We start from the raw sequence: 12,858 nt of genomic DNA on the forward strand, positions 1-12,858 counted from the left end.
ATAAAATATTATATATTGTTACAGATTATACTACTATAGTCAAATGAGCTCTACCATGACCAACTACAATAAACAATGTAATGCTGTTAACACATCAATGCATAGGTATTTTACAGTGAGGTAATACTAATTTTGCTTCTGAACACTACCATTACTGAGTAGAAGTATAACATAGTGGAAAATGTAAACCTCTGCCATTCATTTTAGGAGCGACAGAACTTGAAAATAAAATATGAACAAATAAATGAAACCAAATAAAAACAGAAATAGAGTAGTCCCATTTTATAAATTAATCAATGCCCACATTTATTGTGTACATTTAATGGCATGTTCATTTGTTTATCAAGTCATTTAATTATTATGTTTGTGTAGGTTCTATCCTTCATACTCAGTGACCCTTGGATGCTCCCTCTTGCATTAATCCTTTGATAACTACAATACCCAGAGTTCCCCGCGTTCAAGCCGCTCCCAGGAGCAGAACGGCAGCGGTGAACTTTAGTCAGAGTGTTTATATGTCTGTTGCTGTCGGAGGAGTGGCCTTATGATAAAACCCGATCAGATTCCAGCTCTGCTCGCCGACCTGCAGGACTTTATCATGGGGAGCACGCTGGTCAAATGTGCCGCCACCGACCTGGGCATCCAGTGGGCCGGCTGGGCCCTGGCTGCAGCCTTCAGGACCGAGAAGTTTTATGATTTGGCAGGTAATGAAAACAAAAATACTGGCGAAAATGTCACATTGTGCAGCCTGACTTGTGATTTAGGACAGTTGAATTCGTGTAAACTCGACTCGAAAGAGAAGCGAATAACATTTATATTCTGTCCTCTATATGTAGGCGACTTACTATAATTCAGCTGTGTGAGTTGTTATTTAATTTAAAAATTGTGACCATTATGAAACCCGTGTTATCTAAAGCAGCTTTGTTGTGAAACAGCCAGAGAGCTCCGCCTTCATGTTAAGAAGCGCCATGCAGATCCAATCAGCTCCACTTAACTGGTCTGTGTCACTGCCGGGGCGTGGACAGAGATCACGGGACCCTCTGTTTAAAACAAGGGGGCCCCAATTATTATAGTTTTTTGTGGGGCTCAATTAAGAATGGACACAGCCTCCCCACTAGTAATTACTGCTTCCTGGTCTCATTTTTGCATTGGTACATAACAAAGTCTTAAACAAGTAAGACTGACTCTGATTCATTCATGTCCTCGAGAGCATTGGTTCCCAAACGTGAAAACCACTGCTCTAGAGCTGAAACCAGAAGTCAATTACTTGATTTTTTTTTTTCTCAAGCAAAAATCTCTCTGTTGTGAGGATTTTCAGCTTTTTTTTCTCATGCGTTAGTAAACTGAATATTTTTGGGCTTTGAACAGTTGGTCGGATCGAACAAGCAGTGACAGGGTGTCATAGCTAATTGTGATCAACATGTTTCCTCATTCTCTGACATCTTATAGATTTAGCCGATTAATCAATAATGATATAAATATAATCTGTCGTCATAGTCCTAGTTTTCCGTTTTAAGAAGGTGATTGTTGCTCGTGACATGGTCTCAGCTTAAAAGAGTTAAGTGTATGAGCAATGACGAAGTTAGAGGTGACTGCAGGCTGAAAACCAAATAATAATCAATGAATGTGTTACATGTAGAACGAACAGTGCCGCTTACCTGTCAACAACAATGACTGATTTCTCTATAATTCCCCAAGTGAATCACTTCGACACTTGACTTGTCCTCTTCTTCTTCTCCACTCTGCGCTGTGCTCCGAGATATTTTACCCTTGAGCTTTGGACCCAATTGTCTGCAGTATCCTGAGTAAAAGATTTATTGAACACGCCTTACTGTGCAACAAGTAGAGCCATCCGCCATGCCCAAGTCCCGACTGCCCTAAGTCTGCACCTTGTCTCTCTCTTTCTTCCAGGATCTGGCACATTTATACTACTTGCCCACCTGAGTCGTGTCTGGGGAGGAGCCACTCATGTCCGCCAGAAGGTGCAGACTGGGTTGGTGACAGCATGGGGACTCAGGTCAGTAAAGCAGAGTTGACCCCCAATGTTAAACACAGTGTCGCCCCCTGCACAGATGAATAAAACTCAAACAGGAGAATGCCATTATGCCATCCGTTATTAACACCTACAGTTCGGTGCAAGTTACGGAGGGTCCTTGGCGAGTTCAGAGAATGAACTAATGAACGTGAAACCCTAACGTCAGGTTAATGAATAATGCCTTTGGTTAATGTGAATGGACGCTAACTATGTCCGCTCTGCAGGCTGGGGACATTCCTCTTCATGCGGATCTTGAAGGACGGTCACGATCGCAGGTTCAACAATGTCAGAGACAGCCCAGGGTCTTTCTTTATATATTGGACCATTCAAGGTACTTGTGAAGTGATGCAGGTTCTTTCCTCTCATTGCCATAGTCCTGAACCAACTCAGCACCCAAGTTGCCTTTTATAAATAAATCAGTCTAGTTTCTAGCTCTTAGTATGCTTGTATTCTATAAAAGAGCGGTCTGTTGCAGTAAGTTGAATGCATTTAGATCATGGTGGTATTAAGGCAAGGCTGGTTGAAGATTATTCATTTTTTCCTCTCGCTCAGCCATGTGGGTATTTATGACCCTCCTGCCCACCCTCATGCTGAACAGCGAGAAGCGGGACGCGCCTCTGGGAACAAGGGACTACATTGGCTGGACTGTATGGGGCCTCGGCTTTGCTACTGAAGCTATTGCTGACCAACAGAAATGGCTTTTCAAGCGTGACCCAGATAATAGTGTAAGTTAATAGACCTTGTGTTGTGCAACCCCTTAATGCATCACTAGCTGTGTGTAACTGGTCAAATTTACTGTTGTGGCTCCAGGGGAAATTCATCCAGAGTGGACTATGGGCTTACAGCAGACATCCAAACTATTTGGGGGAGATCTTGCAGTGGTCAGGGCTCTGGCTCTCAGCCTCGTCTGTGATGGAGGGTCCCCAGTACCTGAGCGTGGTGTCGCCTCTCTTCGTCTGGTTCCTGCTACGTTTCGTCAGTGGCATCCCCATCCTGGAGAAGCAGGCCCTGAGGAAGTGGGGATCCGACCCCGGCTTCCAGGACTACATCCAGAACACTCCTCTTCTGTGGCCATGGCCGAAATGTTGACATTAAGACTCAACTACTGTACCAAATATATACACACACCTCACAAACTATATGCACACATTTGACAAAGTGTCCTGTTATTTTGTAAAATAAACTCAGACCTCATCTTTACATAACAGCCTTCTGTGTAAGATTTATTTGCGACTAAGAGTAACCTTTAAGTTTTAAAGGTTGAGCATTTCTGCAATAAGATGGCCGTTAAGATGGTCATGAGTTAGAATAACAGATCATGGTGTAAATGGTGTCTTAATCTGGTAATTTTGCAGGAGGCCATTTTACAGTACGTCAAACTGGAACCGGAGTTAACCTAGAACAAACTCCCTTTACACCCTCCAACTTTTAGATTGAGGAAGCTAGGGAACAGCACAAATCATTTAACAGAAGGCACATGAGACATTTTTTGTAAAGGTTAGAAATGTATTTTAAAAGTTACATGGATTTTAAAACATGTACAACATTTGCGCCAATAGTTAATCAAATAATGCCTCGACAATTTAACTGGCTAATCTTACAAAGTAATGGCCTTTTGCATGAGACTGCTCATAAGCATCCACCCAGAGTACAAACATTACACAGCGCAATAAACAGAGAAGCAAACGTAGAGATTGAAGCCTGTGACATAAACCAGTAAATAATCCTGATGCTCACTGGCAATGCTAAACACAACTGCTGCAAGGGAAGGTATAATAATGTCCCTCTTCGTAAGAGATTAATGCCAATTAACAATAACCTCACACTCAGTCAAGCTTGCAGAAGATCCATACTGACGTCTTATAACTGTTTGTCGTATGAAAAGGAAAGCAAGCTTGTAAACATGTACAATTCTCTGGAGGATGAAGACAAAAAAAAAATTAAAAGATAATGTTACGAGCAGTCACACATTCAATTACAACCTAGAATGAAATGCTTCAAAATTAGTTATTCAACTTCTGAGTGACACATGAGTTGAAAAACTGCCTGAAGAAATCACTGAATTTAGAAGCAGGTCCCAATAAAACTGTGCATATACAGTACATATTTTCACCTACAAACATATTTCTCAAAAATAGTATTTAACAGTACATTCCCATGTGTGAAGCGGTGAAAGTAGAATGTCTTGTTAAACATTTACCTCTCAAAACACACAAGTGTGCATAGATTGTAAAAGGATAACTTTTTTTCCTAACACGATATACAAAATAAAACTTTCTATTGTGAAACACTAAAAACGATTATAAGAAGACGTAGAGCCTGGAGGTGTTTATAGTAATTTTGAAAAGCGGTACCATAACATATTTTCTGCATAAATGCAAATTACATTTGTTGTTATTGTAGTATCAAGAAGAGGTTTGTGTTGCTGCTTTGGATTATTTCAGGAGTGGAGATGCAAAGAATTTTCCTTGACGAGAAGATCCGACTGCTGATTTGCTCTTGCTCCCAAATCTGCAACAAAGAGTGCACATAGTGGCAGTTAACTGAATTAGGTGCAAATAAATCAGTCAATGATTGATAATGAGATATTAAACAGTAGATTAAATGTTCAAATGAGTCATCTTTTATCTAAATTTGAAAATACAGACATACATATATTAAACATTTAAAGCACACAACAGTTGTTCTAAGGGTACTTGTAAGATCATTGGACCTCATGCAAGAACAATTTAGGTTTATTAATAGTTTATAGGAGAAAAGATTGATACTTGACGTATTGATACAATATTTCCACGCCAAAAAATCTCAATACGATGCTGTATCGTTTTCCTTCACCTCTATTGGGCTCGTACAGGTGTACCACGTCATACTCAGCAAACACTACGAACATCAGATAACTGTAACTGACCAGCGTAAACAGGAGGAATGATAGGTGTGTGTTCATGAGAATTGTATATCAGCATAACTAATGTCCCAATTATACCACATAAGGCTACGTGTCCTGCTTTCAGAGATCCATAAAATTAAAGTATATAGTCATCAGTAGAATTTAGGGACCTGTTAAAGCCAAGAAATGGGGGAAAACATTAGTGTGCTGTTAATGACGTGTCACCTGAGAGTCACACTGTCACTGAAATGAAGAAGAAATGGTCTGATATGAAAGACATCTTCCCACAGCAAGGTAATTGATGACTGGGTCAAATAACTCAAAAACAGTTTGAGATGTTCATATTGATTTCGTAGTGTTGTACAATAGACAATTTAAATGAATGGCGATATCGTTAGGCTATATAAATACATTTAGAATTATATTAGCCTTTAATTTAAAGTCAAACAAAATGATGTCAACATAATTATAGGCTTTTCAAACTCAAAATTGCTTCTAAGTAATGAGTGAAAAACATTAGACTAATTGCACGGCTCCTATGACTAGTCTGGACCACTTTGATATTGTGTTCCTACAAAAGCAAAAATTCATAATACAGAGAAAATAGTTGAATGCAGCAAGTTCTCCTAAATCCTTTGTACATGCCTACAGAACAAATCAGTTTGTACAAGTGGTTCTTGCATGAGGCCCGTTGAATATGGAGGAAAAAAAATTGGCAGAAGGGGCGTGTGCGCGTGTTTACCTGGGTGTCAGAGAGGACTTCATGCGCTGAGACAAGGAGCTGGTGGAGGGGGTTTTATTGAGCTGGTGCTCTGGAGTAGTCAGAGGTCCCAGCATGCTCACTACAACGGTACAAATATGACAATGATATATCAAAAAGCAAACAACTGGGCACAGACTTTCATGTAAACACGGCAGGAAAAAAAACACACAGTCTAGTGAGCTCGTACTTCTCTCAGGGGTGGCATAGCAGTTCGCATTCTCAATAATTAGGTGGTCCAAGTTAGGCGCATAGTTTTCTGCCATCAAAAACTGGCCCCAGTAGTCCGCCGGCAGACCCAACAGACGCTCCACAACCTGAACAGAGAGAGAAGCAAAATATCAGGGATATTTCAGCGAGTTGCCTCATCCTCTTACAACAGTGCTGAGCTGACTGTGTGTAGATGCCCTGGGTAAGAGAGGGGGATTACTAAAAGAGTTTAGAGTATTGTGATTATGTTCTGAAGTGTAGGACTATGTAGTATTTAGCATTTTGGTGGTCTTCGTAGTTGTTGTAGGGCATACATACATACCTACCTCATCTAGACTTTGCAACTTGAGTTTTGTCTCACATTATGATTGACAGAAAGCAAGTTACGATGATGCATTTTTGTCTGTATTTGCTGTTGGCATCGTTTTAAGCAGTGGCCATTGAATTAATTTACATTCTGTAATTAGCTCATTAAATCAGTAAAAAATTCCAGCATTGCATTCAATTGCAGGAACCGATGTGTACAGCCACAGTGAGCCGTTAGATGAAGTGCTGCAGGGTGACTAACTCCCTTTAACAAGCTCACAGCATGACATCAGACAGCGGTTGCTCATGACATGATGGAAAAAGGGCAGTTATTGGCTGGCTTCGTTATCAAAACAAAGTGTGTTTGTTAGCTACACAGTTACCAGAAACACCAGTTGGATTTCTGACAAGAAGCCGTTTTATAACAAGTGTTTGCTGCCCCCAGGATTCTGAGACATGTAGCACCTAATCACACTTGCTGTTACAATCAGAACATTACAGTTCTACCTTATTAAAGAAACATGACTTGCAATAGACATGCACCATTCAGGCTTACCCCAGGTTGTCGTTTGGTATCCTGAAGGATCGTCATCGGATCAGGGTTGGGAACTGCATGACCCACAATAGTTGGTCCAAATACTCGAGCCAAGTTACTGATGTTCATCTTCGTGGCCAAACTGACAGCAACTCTGGAAGATTTTATTAGATTATGTCTCTGGTAAATATGAAATACAATATACAACATTTAAAAATGTATTTTAAGGTTAAATCATGGGTAGGCAACCAAAGGCATACGATGGCTTAACTAACGGACAACAGCAGCAAGTGTGCAAGAGACTTTTTTGGAAAATGCCGATAAGACCGATTCTTTCACAGCCACCGGAAATGTTTCTTAAAAATTAAGCCATGCACATTGCCTATGTGGATATAATATAATTGCAGATCTGAGATACACATTTCGCTGCGGTGACATAATGGGAATGTTGAAATAGCACACTGATGAACAAGAACATTTTGAAATGCATTAGAAATCAAAACGGTTTCAGACCCCTGGGTTAAATATAATTTAATAATAAATAAAAATAATTGCCTTATGTAAAGTTAAAAAATGAGATAAACGCACATCTTTGCCAAGAGCAATTCAACCCAATTAAATTCAGAGGATACAGTCAAATAAAATGAAAACAATGTCAATTACAGAGAGACTTCTGTGAATATCAGCAATACGTTTGTAGCAGGAATATACCAGGCACAAAGCACAATTTAGGATTTTGTTAACAGATGTATTAGGATATGCGTAGCGCTAAATTAGGCATATTAGTATTATATTTAGTACTAACCTCTGAAGGTGAAGGGCTAAGAAAGCCAGTGTGTCTCTGTTGGGTTGTGGCAGGTCACTGATGGTTTGGTACATCAGAGCTATGCTGTTGTCATCGTCTGAAACCTCTGAAAGGGGAGAAAGAAAACTGTTTTGTTATCAGAGAGGGAGGCTGTATGGATTTATTAACAACTTGAAAGCAAATGTATTCGAATCCAATAATAAAAATAAAAAAATTAAAAAAAGGATAAAACTCTTGTTTGTTCCAGGCAAACTCATGCCGGAGGTTTCCATCACTTATCAAAACAAATTTCAAAAACTAAATAGAGGCAGTTATGTTGGTTAAATTTGAGCCATCCATTAAAAGGTTACACAAAGTTTTCAAGTTATGAATTGCAAATATTTTGTGTGCCATTCTTTTTTTTCCCTTATGAAGCCCTTCACAACAGAAACGGCTACCAACAGCATTTTTTTCTAACACCAGTCACACACACACATACCGGCTGCCTCCATAAAAGTACGGTTGAGGCGGAAGGTGAGAAGAGGCTCCTTGAGGTTCCTCAGGAAGTCCTTGAGGAGGCCAGTGACGGCATTGATGTCGTCCACCTTGCTGAGCACTGGAACGGTTTTGCTGCGTAGAAACTTCTCCTTCAGGTCCTTCACTGTGCGATCCGCACCGGACAGACGGTAGAGTCCAGCCTGAGAGGAAGAAATAGAATTATTCAATTGGCGGACATCATTTTGGACAGCATCAGGTCCGCTGGTTCCTCCTGCTTCCAGTTTTCGTGCTAAGCTAATGGTCTCCTTGCTCTAGCTTTGTACTGAAAGCAGAGTGATATCAATCTTGAGAAAGTGAGACCGTAGCAAAACATAAAATATAAAAAAAGAGACCATCAGCACAGTCAGAAAGCAATCAAGACATTTGGAGCCATTGGAATCTAATCTCCCAGGAACAGATTGTCAAATCTTAGTTACAGCTCTCTGTAGCAGCTTGAGGGAAATACATTACTGGGGTGTGAGGCTTTACTAACTTCCACATTTCAGCATGGTTTTAGGACAAGAAAACGACACTCACCTCATGCAGGCCCCTTTGCTCGATCTCACTAACACAGTGGACTACGAGAAGTGGAATCATGGGTGATGTGTCAGACACATAGTCTGCAAGCACACCCTGGGAACAAATGAGAAATGGGGTAACCTGTCAGCACTAGGGATGGGTATCGTTTGGGTTTTTTCCGATACCGGTGCTAAACCGATACTTTTAAAACGATACTGGTGCCTAAACGGTGCTTGAACCGATACTTTTTTATTGCCAAGGCAATTTTTTTTCTTCAAATTGAACAATATATATTAACTGTTTTAAGTATAGTAGAAATATAAATAAATACAAAATATACTTGACTTCAAACTACAGCTTCAAACCTTTTAACTTCAAACTATAAACAATATATATTTAAAAAATGAACAGACACAAGCATCAGGTGGCCTGATTTGGACTGGTGCAACAGAACTCAGACACTGTTGGATTCTACAAACTGCTGCTTTACTGGACTACACGTCACCATTAATATCAACTTCAGAGATTTGTTCCAGCAAGCCGAGGATGGACGTTCAAAAGCTCATGCTCGTGTCTCCAGCGATCTGTGTGCGAGCGCTGGAAGCCCCGTCCCCTTAAGCCCCGCCCCATTGAGCCCCGCTCTGCATGCAGGCAGACAGAGCGCCGAAGCGAGTGCACTCTGATCCGCGCTATTTTAATAATCGTTTTTAACGTACGGGTACCGCGTTACCTTTTTAGTATCTATATACCGTGCAACGGTAAAAAGTATTTAAATCGGCTCAGGCACCGGAAGGAAGCACCGAAATCTGCGTTGCTTTTCGGTCCGGTAGGTACCGGACGTGTTGGAACCGGTGCCATATTAGCACCGGTTCTCGGTACCCAACCCTAGTCAGCACTGGGATACAATTCCAGAGTGGAAGTAAACCAACGAGAAATCAGTGAAACACACACACCTCCCCAATTTTGACAGGTGTGGCGCCCAGGTTGGGGGTGCATGGCAGAGGGCAACGCTCACGACACTCGGGGTGAGAGACCACCCTGCAGTCACGGCACTTCAGTGCAATCTTGCCAAACTTGATCCTTTTGCCACAAGGTACGCACGATTCTGGCTTAATGACCTAGAATTTAAAAAAAAAAAAAGACAACCAACATGATTTAGAACACTAGTAAAGATTGTGGGTCTTACACTTTGTTTTGACAAATAAATGCACTGCATATCATGTGCAGACATCACAGTTTCTAAGAGTAGACAATAACATGCTTTAGTGCCAAGTTTGATCAAACTTATTGGCCTTAAGGCAAAAATAGATATTGTCCTTGAGGTGCTTTTCTAGTCTGATTAAATGGCATTCGTACAGTTTTGGAGACAAACTCGTGAAGACGGACACCCCCGTAGCTCTGCGGAGTGCTGGGCGCCGCTTTTATCTCTCCCTCAGGGTTGCCAGGCTGCTTAAAGAGATCCTCAGACTTGACGGATTCAGAGTCCCACTCCATGGCAGCTGCGCAAGAGATAGAAAAATAAATACCTGACATGACCACTGCGGTTATAAGAAAATGTACCGTTAAAGCACTGCTGCTGCATATTTATGTTCAAGACACCCATAGAAATAATGAGAACGTTGCAAATAATAGGAAGGTGAGCAGTGTCTTTTGATTAAACATTTTTATTTTGGCTGCAGTACAACAGGGCCCCGTATGGTAGATGCTTTGGTGAATGATAAATTTAGATTAGTCTGTTATTTTAAAATGGCTTGAAATGTAAAGCATACTTTTAATGGATTGTATCCAAGATTTACAAAATAATTTCAGGCAGAGTGAAGACAACATTTTGAGACTCTGATTTTGACAGAAAAATAATAATATAATTGTCCCAAACAAATTACTTGTATCAAGTTGTGTTCAAATAAACAAGGTCATTTAAACTGGCTCACAATAGATTAGCCTGGATTAGTTGAGCCACATATGAAGAACAAGGCCCATCATAAACCACGCTTACCGCCGTTATAACAAGAATCTTACCAGTCTTTCTCCTGCTGCGAGTCCAATAAGGAACACTCTCAATGGTAGAAACAGCCTCAACAGGTCCTCCATTCCCAGGGACAGTCACTGTAGTCTTTGTCACCAGGGTCTCATTTCCCTGTCACAAATGAATACAAAAACAGTAAGAACAACAACATACAACCAGACTATGCAAGGGCCCAACAGTATGGTTTAGGAGCTGGTTACAGGCTTGCAACAAAATATCAGATTTTCCCTACCCTCTCTAACGTTCTGCCTGTTGATCGAGACCGTTTGGAGGCACCTGGGGGACCATCGACATGATTTCTCGAGGAGCGCTGAAATTAAGACCGCAGACATGACATCTGTATCTCCAGTGAACTCGAAGTCAATCTTCCAAACAAAAATGTTAAAAGAGAAATGGTGAACATGCACTTATTATACCCGTTTCTCTCTTTTCTTGAGTCGCACTGTCCTCACATTGGAGGAGTCCCAGTCCTGTCATAGATCAAGCACATCAGAATCATTGATACTGCATATGATGTAAATGTAACTACATGATACTAAAAAAGGGAAGTACTTACAAGGGAGTCATCGGTTTTGTCGTAGCTGATATCCGACAAGATGGAGGCAGACTCATCTATCGTAGTCAGTCTATCAGGAGCAACAGAATGCATGTGTCAAGCCAGTCAGCAGTGTTTCCCACACAGTTTATTTACACTTCAAAAACATTTTTGAAAATTGCTTTTATTCCTGTGATAAATAGATGGAAGAGTAAATGAATGGGAACATTGTACTCTGTATTTTATCATATGGCTCCAGCAACAGACAACAGGGTTCATTACCTTCGGCTGGTATTCAGGCTGGCTGCTGCCTGGCAGTTTGTGTTCAGGAAGGCAAGAGCTGAGCGCTGTTCTGCACTCAGCTGGATGCTGTTGGAGGATCCCTCACTAGTCAGGAGGTCCCGGATCAACTGAATTTGACGGTCCTGTAATATAGAAATGCAGGCAAAACATAAATGAGAGACTGCTTGAACCAGGTGGATTAACAGCAGACTAAATCAACATATGGCAACAAACAAGGGTCTGCATTTGCTCCAACATACCAACTTCTCACAGTCAGCCTCAGCCTTCTGTCTGCGCCTGATCTCCACATCGACTTGGTTGCGAGCATGTTTCAGTTTGACCTCCAAGGCTCCCCTCTCCGTCTCCGCTTTTGTAAGCACCTCTTTACAAGAGCCCAGGTCTTGCTCTGCCCTCAGCCATTTGCGACGACAGTCATCAAAGTTTTGTGCCAGCTGGATGAAGTCTGGGAAAAAGGAGGCACATAGTACTGTGACAGACGTCTGTGTCGGAACCTATGTCTCAAATGATAGACAGTAAAGATAAACCCAATAATCACAAAGTAGCGTTACTTACTGGGTTCAATATTCTCGTTGAGAATGTCAATTTGCGTCCTCAGCTGATCATATAAACTCTGGAGGCTGTGCACGGCGGTCTGCATGATGGTATATAACTGAAGGCCCTTCAAAGAGATACATTTGTTACAGTTAAATTAATTAATAGAACAGGGGTTCTACATTGATTGGGCTGGTGCATGACTAGTTTTCAACGTAGCAAGATCTGGCAAATGTTAAGAGGAAATGGGAATTATTCTCAAACACAATGGCAACGATAACAATGCATGTAATTATAAGCCGCGATGTAAGCTACCCAGAAGCTCATTTACATACCATGCGTTATTCCTTATTGCCAATGTGTTTAGTTCAACGGCTTTCTTTTGTTTCTGTTCGAGTTAACGTTAGTTTAGCGTTTCCAACTGTAACGTTATTACTGAAAAACAACATGGCGGTTATTCTTAGCTCACATGTTAGCAAAGATTAGATAGCAACAGTTACCTACCGTTACGGTACTGGAGGATTAAAAAAAAACCTGTTGGTGGTGTTTAACGCCTAAATCTTCTTTTTCGTTTTTAGCGACAACCTTGTCGTGCCTTCGTCCACATCCTTCCGCAGACACAATTACAATGAGCGCGTTGCATTTCAAATTTCACCGCTAGCCAATGAGCGACGACCACTGCGCTGACGTCAGGACAGAAGGAAGAAAATAACTTCCGAGAGCTTGTTTTTCAAAATAAAACGTCGATCCCACGGAAAGGCACAAACATACAGAAAGGACGATCCCAGAATTACCACAAATATGAAATAGTTTGGTTTAGAAATAACATTTGATAAATTATCCAACAATCAAAGAAACAAACTGATCAAAAATGCAAAAAAAAAAACAGGAAT

The 12,858-nt window shown here is 41.0% G+C and overlaps 2 protein-coding genes across 2 annotated transcripts; one reads left to right on the top strand and one right to left on the bottom strand.

Moving 5' to 3' along the window:
- The first annotated feature begins 592 nt into the window (after positions 1–592).
- Positions 593–3,226, top strand: LOC306743237 (uncharacterized protein). The gene is made up of 5 exons (XM_079225737.1): positions 593–701; positions 1,909–2,014; positions 2,257–2,363; positions 2,585–2,757; positions 2,843–3,226. The coding sequence occupies exons 1-5, from the start codon at positions 596–598 to the stop codon at positions 3,119–3,121; spliced, it is 771 nt and encodes a 256-aa protein (XP_079081863.1). The 5' UTR covers positions 593–595; the 3' UTR covers positions 3,122–3,226.
- A 363-nt stretch (positions 3,227–3,589) lies between these two features.
- On the bottom strand, positions 3,590–12,071 carry racgap1 (Rac GTPase activating protein 1; the record flags this gene model as incomplete). Its single annotated transcript, XM_079225957.1, has 16 exons — positions 3,590–4,543; positions 5,662–5,761; positions 5,852–5,996; positions 6,752–6,884; positions 7,536–7,641; positions 8,014–8,212; positions 8,589–8,684; positions 9,524–9,688; positions 9,927–10,069; positions 10,590–10,707; positions 10,829–10,906; positions 11,013–11,066; positions 11,153–11,222; positions 11,414–11,556; positions 11,674–11,876; positions 11,987–12,071. 16 exons carry the CDS (start codon positions 12,069–12,071, stop codon positions 4,468–4,470), a joined length of 1,914 nt encoding a protein of 637 aa, XP_079082083.1. The 3' UTR covers positions 3,590–4,467.
- Between the last annotated feature and the right edge of the window lie 787 nt (positions 12,072–12,858).

This window comes from Taurulus bubalis (assembly GCF_910589615.1).
Source record: "Taurulus bubalis genome assembly, chromosome: 11".
In the NCBI taxonomy this organism is placed as follows: domain Eukaryota; kingdom Metazoa; phylum Chordata; class Actinopteri; order Perciformes; family Cottidae; genus Taurulus; species Taurulus bubalis.